This window comes from Microplitis demolitor, chromosome 5 (genome assembly GCF_026212275.2).
Source record: "Microplitis demolitor isolate Queensland-Clemson2020A chromosome 5, iyMicDemo2.1a, whole genome shotgun sequence".
Taxonomy (NCBI): Eukaryota; Metazoa; Arthropoda; class Insecta; order Hymenoptera; family Braconidae; genus Microplitis; species Microplitis demolitor.
In genome coordinates this window covers 473,211-487,060 of record NC_068549.1, presented here as the reverse complement: position 1 = coordinate 487,060, position 13,850 = coordinate 473,211, and the positions used below count along the sequence as shown (strand labels likewise).

At 33.1% G+C, this 13,850-nt stretch overlaps 1 protein-coding gene and 1 non-coding gene across 2 annotated transcripts; one reads left to right on the top strand and one right to left on the bottom strand.

Moving 5' to 3' along the window:
* Positions 1-253: 253 nt before the first annotated feature.
* On the bottom strand, positions 254-325 carry Trnap-cgg (transfer RNA proline (anticodon CGG)). Its single transcript has one exon. It is a non-coding gene; the product is annotated as a tRNA-Pro (tRNA).
* Positions 326-2,537: 2,212 nt separating this feature from the next.
* LOC103569193 (knirps-related protein) lies at positions 2,538-13,626 on the top strand. The gene is made up of 3 exons (XM_008546366.2): positions 2,538-3,460; positions 7,676-7,753; positions 11,040-13,626. Exons 2-3 carry the CDS (start codon positions 7,676-7,678, stop codon positions 12,105-12,107), a joined length of 1,146 nt encoding a protein of 381 aa, XP_008544588.1. The 5' UTR covers positions 2,538-3,460; the 3' UTR covers positions 12,108-13,626.
* Positions 13,627-13,850: the final 224 nt, after the last annotated feature.

The following is a 13,850-nucleotide window of genomic DNA, read 5'->3' as shown; positions in this document are numbered from 1 at the left end:
TTTTGGGATTTTGATAAAAGTTTTGCAAAAAACATCTCAAACTGTAAAACTTGCCGTCGAGAATTATCTGGCAACATAATTAATATTGGTGACGGTAATTTTTCCAAAATTTTGTCAAATGTTTTCAGTTTTGAGTCTGAAACCTCGTATCACTGTATAGAACTGTAATATTCCTTGTCCTTTACTTTGCGTGTATGTTCATAGAATATATTCAATGTCGATAAATACCTCAATTTTCAAAAAATAAGGACATGGGCTCGTCCGGGATTTGAACCCGGGACCTCTCGCACCCGAAGCGAGAATCATACCCCTAGACCAACGAGCCTGGTTAACGAGTCAAAACTTAAATACATATATAACTTATGTCCAAATTTTTCTGTCAAATCTCAATAAAATAAGTCAAAACTGGTTTTTTCTTATAAATTTATCATTTTTTATTGAAAAATCGCATGAAATTTCCATTATTGACGCGAAAAACGTAAATATAGCTATTTCTTAGTCCGCCGAAATAAAAGTGTTTACACGATACGAGTGCCGCCATCTATGGACGAGAATACTCAACTAAAAACCCTTGTGTTCGAGCATTAAAATCTCCTTAAGTCGGCTTATTGATAAATGTTTAGCTCGATAGGACTTATAAATATCATTTGAGAATTATCAATAAAATTATTTATTTATTTTCAGGATAAAGCGAAAAGACAAATCAGAGCGATTGTAAAAAAAAAAAAAAAAGATTAGAAACTACTTGAAATGGAATTTTTTCGCCGAAAAAAGTTTGAACTGAGGATTTTTTTTAATCTGTAATTTAAGTAGTTCAAAATGGACTTATGTATAAAACTTAATGATTCGGTCAGTAAAAAACCCAATAAAAGATCTTAAGCTTGATAATTCACAAAAAAGAATATTAAACATTGAAACGAAGTCATTTTATGACAAGAAAATATTATCACTAAGTGGGGATGTTTTACTTAAAAGAGCACTTATTACCCAGATTATTCAAAAAGCCATAAAGTAATATACCTGCTTTGAATACTAACAGTACAGTCCGGCAAACAATGTCGAGTACTAAGTCTTAGAGCATTTTCCCTATGGTCTGCAAACACTAGTTTACAGTCCAGTCTATTCTACGGTCTACATTCCGTACTCAGTAACTTAAATAGCCAGTCTAGTCGTCAATTTTATGAACACAAAAATATTTAAAGAATTATTATCTCATATCTCGTATAAAGTATGTAAACTGGACCAGTCTAATCCATTAAATTCCCTTAAACTTAAAACATAACGGTTTTTGGAATGCACTTAAACTATGACCTTCACCGATAATTATTTTCTTTTTTATTTATTTCCGTAAAAAAAAAAAAAAAAAAAAAAAAAAAAAAAAAAAAAATCCATTTCATTGATTTTAATGTAAGACTAGTCTTTAACATTTTTCAATAGCTACAAATCGATTTTCTCTGATAGTATTATTCAACTGTATTTATTATCAAATCAGATGAGGAAATTTTTTTTCGATAATTATATACATTTTTAAATAACTGATAATCGTTAACTTTTTAAACTTGAAACTTGATTATGTGTATTACTGATTATATTTTTTGTCGTCAATCATGTGATTGTGCCGTAGGACTAATATCTTAATATAACATTAACATCGATAATAATGATAATAATAACTGTTATTATTATTATTATTATTTTTATTTATTAAATTTGACCTTTCCCCGGGCAATGTTTATTACTATTAATTTACATGAGTCATTAAGATAGAAATTAAAAATTTTTCTTTAATAAAATTTTATTACTTTTTTAGTATTACTATTACTGAATTGTATAAAAAATTAATACCGATAAAATTCTTTTGAATTAACTAATAAATTAACTCACTTTCTAACTTGGAAAAACCTTTTTAATTAAATTTCATTATCTTTACAAATATCGAAGATATCTTAAAATTGACAAAGATCTTTCTGATGGGCTTTGAATTCCTCATAAAAAATGTATAAGATACTTTTTACCTCAAAGTAATATTTTGAGTCTTAAAAGCTCCAAAAAATTTTCAACTCCAAAAAATAATAGTACAAATTGTAAATTAAAAATTACGGCTTAAATATGAAAGATATGAAAAAATTTACTGATATTTTTTTTGTAGGCCTTTAAATTTTCTACAAAAAAGATATTTGTGAATTTTTATGGAAAATCAATATTATCAACTCCAGAAGCCTTCAAACTGGCTCCCTAGAAAATCCTATATTTTTCCTCTAGAATATTAATAAATGTCACATATTAATAATTATTTATTAATATACATCAAAGAATAATGTGTATATAAAATAAGAGAGTGGGGATGAGGCCCTAAAACGAGTGCCAACACTTGATAGAAGCCCCTCCCCATAAGTCCCACTCTCGCAAGTTCCACGTGAGTTAAATCGAGGCGTCGTCGAAGGATTTTCCCACCCCGGGCCTTGCGATTCATCCCCACCACTGAGGTTAGCTTAGTAGTTGGGTCCAGCAGTCGGGGACCAAACGGCCCACCTGTGTACTACGTGGTGGCAGCAGTCGACACTGCGCACACACTTGTTCGTTTATGCGACTACACACTTAGTGATTCTAGTATTCTAGTGTATTCAAGATCGATCGACGCACTCGCTCTTCACAACTCTACTACCTACACACACAGACGGTATTTTTGTCGGGGCCTCAAGAGTAGATCGAGACGAGTCACAGGCGAGTGACCCTTTACTCCGAGTGAGACCAGTGGTCAGCTATTTAGTGTGCAGGATCTTCTGAATCTACTCATATCATCAGTGCTCTTGTTTTTGCTCCTGCCTCGCTCGATTATATTTTATTTTCTACTCCGTATAGTAGTAGTTTGTCAATTAAATCCACAAGTGTTCGGCAGCTTACTCACTACAAGACACCTCTACTCGCCAAGAGGTTACTCCGCTGGAAGTTCATACGTCCACATGTGGGGGCAATAAGGGGAAGGATAATACACCCAAGAGAAGGGGTACTTTAAGCTAAGGTGATTTTAAAATCTACGATACCACCATCACAACAGAGTCATTCACCCGTCGGTCATCGTCGCATCAACACCTTTGTTTTATTATTATTATTATTATTTTTTTTTTTTTTTTCATTATTTTCCCACAATTATTAATTTCCATATTAAACTTTTATTTTTCAATCATCTTGAATTGAGTCAACACTTAGTGCTTGTGATTGTGTTTAGTTTTAATTTATAAATTATTTTTACCTCCAAAAAAATAAAGACTATTTTGAATTTTTAATTATTGAAGCTAAGCAATGACTATTATTTTAAAATAAATTATTTTTGGATTTTTGAATTTTGGTGAGTGAAGTGAAAAAAAAAAAAGTGGTTTTGATTCCTTAATGTCGGTTTTAATCGTCAATTAAAAAAAGCCTGAGGATATCGTGTGACGTGTAAAATTAATAATCAAAGGTCAGTAGTAAAACATGTAATTTATCTCATTTCATTTCATTTATTCTTTGGTCGGTTAAAAAAATAAAAGTTTTTTTTAAAGTGTGAAGATTAATTTAAACGGTCCGCCAATTAATTTTGTCTAGTTTGCGGCTAATGGACTACTGCCGGGTCTTCCATTAACTAATAACAACAATAATCACAATTATAATTACAATAGTAACAAAAAAATTAAAGTTGTCTTATTATGACTACTCCGATTGCAACACCTAGACGCTTTCGATTTGATTTATGATTGCCCTTTTTTTAGTTAATAAGTCAAAAAAAAAAAAAAAAAAAAAAAAAAAAAAAAAAAAATTATTATTTTTAATTAAGAAAAAAAATACACTTTGATAATTGTATAATTTCTCAACTATTAAGACTTTAATTATCATCACATCGGCTGCGTCAAGCCGATGAATAATATCTCAAATCTATGTATATATTTTATATGAAAACGCACATGAATAATAGAGCAACAACAAATCATTAAACCGCACGATATTTAAAATAAATTGCACGCGGAATCAAATATCGAGTGAAAGGTATGTGTCGAGTAAATATATTTATTGAAAATATATATGTATATATTTATAAATGAATGAAACGCAAAGAGACTAAAACAATGGGAAATAATAAACAAATGCCATAATCCATAACAACAATATCTCTCTGATGGTGATGGCGTTTACTAGTGCGTCACGAAACACCGAAATTTCATCAGAACGGAAACAACTCTTACTGCTACTCTAATATATATATATATATATATATATATATATATATATATATATAGATACTAGACTACTATAGTTATGCTGATAGAGTATGAGCTACACACGGGCTAACCAGATCGTGACGATGGGTTTATATAGATATTTTGCGGGGGCGCGGGGCATTAAGAGACATGATTAACGAGTCGATTGTCACGGCTAATGACTACTCCGTAATTAACCACCCCGATAATGACGCAATTATTCCTCATGTCGATCATCCGTGACGACTTTTTTGTCAATTACTGTTTTTCCGTCTTTTTCTTTAATCACTAGATTAGATTAGTTATAAATTACTCAGACAATTAGTGGGAGTTTTAAATATTTTTTTAGAAAGTGATTGCCGTCACAGCACAATTTTGAGTATTTATAATTACTTATTTGATTATCATTACAATTGAGTAAATGCTCTATTGTTTGAGGTAAAATACTTGTTCTTTTTAATGCTTAGATTAATTAGCATTTATATTTAAAAAAGTAAACAGACTTTCTATTTTAAAAATATATCCAAGGTATTAAAGACAAGTGGACCCGCACTCTGGTGCATTTAACAGGTGTGTATCCGGTGTGTATATTTTCACAGCCCATAGTTTTACAGGTGTCTTAACTTCGAACGCGGATGTATCCTCCACACGCGGTATTGCAAGTCGCGGTAAAAAATTTAAAATGAGAATAAGTTAAAAGTACAAGTTCATCAGAAGATAAAATGTTTTTTTACAAACTCTCGGGGGTTTAAATCTCATTGTTATCGGCAGGATTCAAGGATATGTTGAGTGCTGAGTGTGAGGATAGGTGGATGAAGGCGAGCGAGCTTGATGGTTTTTAGCATCAGCTCGGGTATTTTCAGTACATGATATGATACGATATGATACAAGCACCGAGTCGTCTTTAGTGGTTGTGAGGTGTGTTGGTGATGATGGCGTGCAGCCGACGCCGGCACACGGATCTCGGTCGATCGCTTTACAAAAGAATGAGAAGCCGCCGACGATGATCGAGATCGAGAATCGCCACGAGGCAGAACTCGGGAATGAGCCTGGCTGACTTGCTGACTGGCTCTTGCTCTTAAATTGTGTGATATCCTGCGCTTGCTGGTTTGCTGTGATCTATGTAGAAAATCGGTTGCGCGATATTCCCTCGCCGACGCTAACAGACAGATATTCGACGAGTTTAAGAATCAAGCCGTGAGAGAATCGTACCAGCAGCTACTTTTCTTGTTTATGCCTTAAGCAGCTCACGGACAAATTTATTTACCTTTTTTTCTAACTTAAACGGTTGTTATTTATTTATTTTTTTTTTTTACTCCAAAAAATTTTATTAGTAATAAAAAGAGAAACTGTAAAAAAAAAAACATTTTAATGTAAAAAATTCTTTTACTCAAAAAGAGATCTGTTAAAAAAGTAAAACGTAAAAAATAATTTTTTTTTTACCGTTATATTGATAAAAATATGAAGAAAGTAAAAAATAGCATAAAAGAAAAAGCATAAAAAATAAATTATATTGACCCTATAATTCGAAATAGAATTTTTTAAAAAGTAAAAAAGAGCATTTTATTATTGGAATTTATTTTTTAAACATATATACAGTGTACTCTGAGTACATATTTTTTTCCCAAAGTTTTTTAGTCATTTTATTGCGAGCGTAAAAAAATGTCTCGATAGGAAAAAAAAAAATCCGTATTTAACCGTAATTTCGTTTATGACACTATTTAGCCGATACTGCTGGCTTAAGTATAAGTATAAAAGACTTACTACTTACACTTTAGTACAGTTTGTTAAGTCTGTAAGTGTAAGTAGTAAAGAGAATTGCCAGCGAGATTACTACTCACTGTATTTACTGTTGTTATTTGTATCTACTTGAAACTCGAACCAACACAAGCAATACCAGGTCAAAGTTTTTTTTTTCTCCAGGTAATTATACAAAAGGGACATAATCGTAATAAAATGATTTAGTATGTGAGGCTTAAAAAGAGAGTTTTTATTTTTTATTTGCTCAGAGGATTAAAATAAAAACTATTTTTCTCCGTAAAAATTCCTGGTTTTTTACTTTTACTGACAAATGTCCCCGACTCCTTAATAAAATTTCAAACATTCCTCGAAAATTCCTCAGTTGAAAATTTTTTCACTCCACAATTAATTTATAAAATTAATTAACAATATTGACGTGCCAGCTAGACAATAAAAGACTCACGCAATAAGAAAGATCGAGAGCTCGCGGAAAAACCGCAGAGATTAGCTCAGTGGCTCATGGGCCTGCGTCCGCTTTTCCAGATCGAAAAGTAATGCCTGGGCTGTAACGGTTGCAAAACTATTTGCGGTAGCCGGGTCTGAGAACTATACGGAAAGAACAAACATATATTATAACATATATATTTTTATCTACATATTAACAAAACCGAGAATGACTCAGCTCAACAGTGAGCAAGTATACACACACGGGAAGACGTTAATTTATCGACGATGAACTCAGATGCTCGATAAACATCTCCACTTCACTTCTAACCCTGAAGATGTGGTTTTAGGTATAAATTCTACCGATAAATAGAAAAATATAAATAATTACGATACAACAATTGCAGATGCTATTGAATATCCGTGTCGAGATGCTTTTAAATAAGCGTTGCCTATTATTATTATTATTTTTTTTTTTTCTGAATAGGTCAGCAGTGAATTTTTAGGATTTATTAACAACCGAGTCTGTTTACTTTTGTTGGTCCATTATAATTTTTTTAAAAAATTTGCTCAAGTGTTTAGCGATCGGCTGTCACGTATGAAAGTCATAAAATCTAGGTCATTTCTCATTTTATTGTTTGTCTATTATTATTATTATTATAATTATTGCTGAAAGTAGATTGTGCAGAGAACTCGATGAGACCTTGACTGATATTATTTTGATAAGATAATTTATTGTTTGGTTGTAAAGCTTGACGAAAATAATAAAGAAAATATATGAGGATGAGTTTTCCGCTTGTTTAACGTAACACGCGCCCCCACTTATTTACGTATAGTAGTAGTTAACTTTATATCGCTACGATTGAGTGACTCGCGAGTAGACCAAGCGAGAGAGCCAATTGCATAATATATATATATATATATATATGCCCTGTATAGTTAAGTCGCCGGCGTCCTCTTCTCTTTCGCGATCACTCACTTTAACCGCCACGAGCTACAGTGACACGATGTTTGTTCTTTTAAATAATGGATAAATAATAAAGATTTTATTTAGCTATTGTATTAAAATATCGCGATCGGATACCAAGTTATGTTTTATCGTATTTTAATGGTTTTGTTGATGGTCGTAATAATTCTTCAGTTCACGGTCCAGTTGCCATGAGAATTAATAGACTTGAACAAAAAGTCCATGGACTTGTCGATTCATTTAATTGCATCGAATTGAAAAGTTATATTTTTTACTTGTGATTTTGCAGATGAACCAGCAGTGCAAAGTGTGCGGGGAACCGGCCGCAGGATTTCATTTTGGAGCGTTCACTTGCGAGGGCTGCAAGGTTTGTATATTTATTTTTTTTCTAAAGTTGCACTGGGTCATTTTACCTGGAATTCCATTATCTAAAGTGACCATCTATTTATTTTTGCAAAAAAATTTTTTTACTCCAGATATAAATTTAATGCGGCCTCACAATTAATTTTTTTTAATTTGAATATTTAATAAAAAAATTTTTTTTTTGGTGATCAAAAGATACCTAAATTATGCATCATTTCGAAGGTTATTCGACCTACGAAATTAGGGCAAAAAAAAATTTTAAGTGATTGGAAAAAATTAATTGAAGTCAAGGGAAAATTTAATTAAAGAAATTCTCGTGAATTAAATAGACTATGATGTTAAATAAAACTCAAGAGTTTTTATAAAAGTAACATTTAGTATTGCGTAGATGAAATATGTGTCAAATGAATTTGATGAGAAACATAAACAGAGGAAAGATTAACGAAATAAAAAAAAATTATGATGATAATAATAATAATAATGAAAAAAAAAAAAGAGAGAGAGAATTAAGAATGTACATTTCCCGCTGATGATTTCCCGTCGATGTCGCAAAGCCACAAGGCAATCGCTTTCACGACCCGAGGTTAAACGTTTGGTTAAGCATGCGTGCAGCGACCCCGCGAGTAGTCCGAAAGTGTCCAAGGGAGTTGTGTACCATAAACAGGGAAAAGGAGAATAACAATAAATATAAATCTAAAAATAAAAAGTAAACGACCGAGTGAATAAAAATTAAGTACATGATCCATACGTGTGTGTACAAGCATGTAGGACACGTTAGATTGTAAAAACTTGAGCAGGATAAAAATATTAAATCCACAGCCGTGTGGTAGGTGATGGTTCCGATGACGTCTGCAGTCGATCGCAGCCGCGTCGGCGGGTCCAGTGGTGGTGGTAGCGGCGGAGGGAAAAAAACGAAACAGATTAGAACGGCAGTCGAGTAATGTAATGCAATGTAATAGTAAATGATAATGGTGGGAGGTGACATGCTACGATGGGCCTGAAAACGAAAATAACGAAACGAAACAATGTCGCGGGTTATGTAATCGCTAACTAGGGCGGAAACAATTGTGGCGGGCAAGTGCGAAGCGCCGGATAGATTCAAATCCACTTATTTATTTTCTCTCTCTCTCTCTGATATTATCTTTGTTTGTTTATCTTCTACACTCAATTATCATCATTTTTTTTTATTTATGAAAAAATTGTATGATAATTTTGGAGCCTTGAAAATTTTTTTTAAGCATTGAATTGGAGTAAAATGAACCGACAAAATTTATATTTTGGGAGCAAAGAAATGATGATAATTAAGCATATGGGGTAAGATGAGCCACAACCTTTTTTTCTGAAATTTTTCAATTTGAAAAAAATTATTGTCATGTGGGGTAGTATGGAGGTAAATTATTTTTTTTTCCTTTAAAATAAATATTTGTAGCGAAATGAAAAACAGTGATTTGAATAAAAGTATGCAATAACAATTGAAAGAGAATAATAAATGAAATAACGATTTCACTGATCGGTGGTGGTCATTAAATTTGGCAGCGAATCGCGACCGTAAACTCGGGCACGAGGTTACTTACTACAACAACAGCAACAATATAATGTGTAGCTACACCACAGCAAGAGTACTTGCGTAATAGTGTTAGGAGTAAAAGAGAGTACAGGAGTAAAGAGCGTGGTTGTGCATAATGGTGGCATTTTCACGACACCGGGGATTGTGTCATCGCTATAGCCATCAGTCGAGTCGAGCAGAGTCGAGTCGGTCGAGTCCGAAGAGCGTCGTGGTTGACGATGCACTCTTGTAATCCTGCTGAAATTACCCCAATGACAATGGTCATACACACTAAAATAAATAAGGCTTTCGTGAACCTAAAACCTAGAGCGCTAAACGAGGACTGACGACAGAAAATATTATTACCGCCTTTTTTTTTATCGCATCGATGAAGCCAACTTACAAAAAATGTAACTATTCTATGTCTATATGCTGCTATATTACCTAAACAAGTTACGTTACATACATACTCACTTGCTTACCTACTATCCTTTGGATTAATATACATATACATACGCCCTACAATAAACAAAGTATTAACTCGCACGCGTCTATGAACATCGAGGACTAAGACGACGCCTACCAGGGCGACCGGAAACTATTAATATAATAATCCACGTGGCCGGAAAAAAAGGGAAAGCGCAGGAAAACGTCGAGGCTATCTTTATACTTAATATATATATATACATATATTTTTACCTATTTGTACATATATCATACATACATGTAATTACTCTAAATGTTTTATTTTCACACTTAATATTTTAATAACAATAATTTATTGTCATAAGAAATTTTTAAATTCGAATTAAAAAAAAAAATTAAAATAAATGTTTTTTTATATGGAAAGATATCCTGACTGTACGTTATTTTGAGAATAATTCAAAGTTTCAGTAAATAGTTGATATAAAAAAATTCAATTGTTGTCCGAAAAATGAAACCGTACAAAAAATGACGACATGAGTCCGTTCATGGTAATAGAGGAAAAAAAATTTGAAAAGAGGTACAACTTTATGAGGAGTGTGTTGCACCAGGACACGACGGGTCGGACGGTAGAGTCAGTACAGATATTCATCTGGATTTCTTTATTCGTAACATTATTACAACTGGTTGTGTTCTATTGTTCCATCAGCGGCGACCGTGTCCCTCTTAACCGAGAAAACGAAACTGCAATTACTTTGTTTACCGCGTGTGCTACCACTCGCACGGCAATTTGTATCAAGTAAAAATCCACCTCCACTTTTACCTCTATTTAGTTGTATTCCTTTTTAAATAATACCGACAAAAGTGCTATACTCTCAGCGACAATAATGGTAATGTTATGTCTACCACTACGCGGTGTTGGCATCATATCATGGAAAAATATTTCACCACCGCTGACAATTAGAGATTAGAGGGCGAAAGAGTAGTAGGCCGCGCACGCGCCTTGATCCCCTTCTATTTAAACTCATACCGTGCACCCACAGTATAATTTTCACTGTTACACTACAGTAGTCTCGACATTACAACGTTACAAGTGTAGAGTCCGATGAATGAGACAATGAGAGCGCGATTGCCACAATCCACCTTACTGTCATAATAAAATTACTCCTACTAAATAATAAAAATTATATGTTAAAATAATATATACAAAGAAACTTTACCTCAAAAAGTTCGTAATAATTTCCCGCCTTAAAACTTAATAAATTAAATAATTTTTTCAAGGGTCAAAGTTAATTAACAGAAACTAATTTCTTTGTTACAGTCATTTTTCGGACGATCTTACAACAATTTGAGCAGCATATCCGAGTGCAAAAACGGCGGAGAGTGTGTGATCAACAAAAAAAATCGCACGGCCTGCAAAGCATGTCGTTTACGAAAATGCCTTTTGGTAGGAATGTCAAAATCTGGATCACGGTACGGCCGTCGCTCTAATTGGTTCAAAATCCACTGTCTTCTGCAAGAGCAAGCTCAGCAGCAGCAGAACCATCATCAGCAGCAGCAAAATCTCCCAAGCAGACCTGCGGCCCAAAACCCTAGCCTTCAGGGATTGCAGTCGCGCAGCAAAGAGGATTCGCTCATGCTCGGAATAGACGACTACAAGAACTCAACATCTCCGTCAATAAGTTCCCCAGAGTCTCACAACAGCGACAGCTCGATCGAGGTATCAGAGAGACGCGCAGCTTACGGTCTACACCCGGGGTTCAGGCCTCTGCATCCACATTTGGCCACCCCAGACCTCTCTAATCTCGGCAAAGACATGATGGGACTACCTCTAGGCTTTCCCTTCGGCAGCATGCCCATGATGCCTCCCTCATTCTTACCTCCCTCAATGTCAATGATTTCTCCCTATCTATACGCCTCATACCCACACAATCCTAGTCTCATTTCCCATTCCCTCAACCCTTCAATTTCTCAAAACACGCCGCCATCAATTACCGACGATTGTAGAAGCAATAATAATAATAATAATCGATACGCAGCAAACCACAACGTAGTCGAGGAGTTACCAAACAAAAAAAGAGTTTACTTGGACGCCGTCCTCAAGAGCCAACTGTTGCCGGCTGCAAAAAAAGCTCGCGTAAGCTCGCCGAGATTCGACGACAGCCTCGAACAAGATTCCGACCGGTACGAGAGCAGTTCACCTGATGACTGCTTGCCGCCACAAGACACGCCGATTGACTTGTCAATGAAGACAACCAGCGTGATTGTCACCAGCGAGGACTCGGATGACGATAACCACGAGGAGGACGATGTAGATTTGGAAAGCGACCGCGGGAGTCCGGTTATCATCAGACGGCCAGCGCCGATCGATCTTACCACAAGGTCGTAATTTATACGTATTTTTATACGTAATCAATCAGAAATAATAAATAATAAATGCCACCGTGTCCCAAAGCTAATCTAAAGATTAAGATTATTCTGAAGGATAACATTGTTAAATGCTAATCGAATTTATGACATTTAATTTACGGCTAATAACGTATTAATATAATAATATCGATGTTTTGTGAAACTGTCGGATTAACTTTTTATCTTCTAGTGACTTTGATATACCTTTTGTTGTCTATATTATATTTTAAATTGACACGAGTTAACGATTGGCCTGTCATTGCTGATTAATTACCAATAAATTCAAAAAATTTATCAAAAAAAAAGTTCAACTAGAAGAGTTTTAAATAAAATTACTGGAGATTATTGATCGTTTGGCATCGCGTACAAATCAAAATTTTTTTATTTTTTCTACGGTCAATACTCTGGTAAATTTTAAAGAATTTATTATTTTCACGTTGTTGTAAATAATTGTATTAATTATTTTAAAGGCCAGTAATTATTGCTATTGTTGAATTATAATAAGAATTATAGTTTAAATTATTATTGTTTATTTAAATAAATAATACAAGTGCAATCATTTAATTTATAAAATTTATTGTACAACTTTGTACTGTGCAATTAAATTTAAGAATTGAAAAAAAAAAAATGTAAATATTTAAGATAGAAATTTATGCTACTTTATGTTTTTTTTTTATTTTTAATAATTGAAATGGGACCGAAGCCAGTAGTTTTAATTATTGTAAATAAATATATATATATACAAGCATATATATGTATATTTAGGGTAATATATTGATTTAAAAAATATGTAATGATTATTGTTACCTAGGTACTTTGTAAAAGTAAAAGATATTAAAAAATATAGTGAAAAATTTGAATTGTTTTTATTTGTTTGCGGCATTGAGACGGTAGTTTAGTGAAACGGGGCTGAAAAATGAATTTAGAGGAGGATAAAAATCCGAGGTTGCGTGTGAACTCAGTAAGAAAAGGTTACGGGCATAAATAGGCAATATAATGAAGCTGGGATAAAAGATAGAGGTAGAGGTAGTGAGTTATAATGTACGGCGGCGGTCGAGGGGCATGAATATTCAACGTACACGCAGTATAAATTCCTGCCCTCATCTCTTCTTCTATTCTATTCTCGGTGTTGTGTTGTTCCTGCTCTATCATAACACACACTCGGATATTATCTCGCGGATTTTTATTTCATTTACATGTGTATGTTTGTATTTATATTTATATTTATGTATTATGTATCGGGTAAAAAATACGCGATACGTGAGAATAAATTGCTTGAGTTTTAAATATCAATTAGTCAGAAGACGAGACAAAGCTTAACGGTTTAATAGACGAATCCTTGTTATTATGCTACAGTAATCAATTTTAATAGATGCGCTCGTAAAGGTACTAATTTTTTAATATTTTTTTTTGGTGATGTTTAATGGATAATTAGAGTTTGCATTTAACTATCGAGAGGTCCGCCGTATGCCAGATGTCTTATAAATATATTAATTTTAATTAATTGCTGGTTTTAATTATTTTTTAATATTTAATTTTTAAATTATGAGTTATTAAATTTTATCATCAGAAATAAAAGCCTCAATTTTTTATTTTAAAATTAGAATAATTTGCAATGGAAATTAAAAAAAAAAAAAAAAAAAAAAAAAAACAAATTAAAATTCTAACCAGTTTTTTTAAAATCTTTTAAAACAACAATAAATTAAATACTTCGATAAAAGCA

What these genes read in the sequence shown, in the direction of transcription:
- LOC103569193 (XM_008546366.2), top strand. Translation starts at nt 7,676, where the DNA reads ATGAACCAGCAGTGCAAAGTGTGCGGGGAACCGGCCGCAGGATTTCAT. An exon ending in TCACTTGCGAGGGCTGCAAG is followed by an intron (nt 7,754 to 11,039) that starts GTTTGTATATTT and finishes TCTTTGTTACAG; the next exon opens with TCATTTTTCGGACGATCTTA.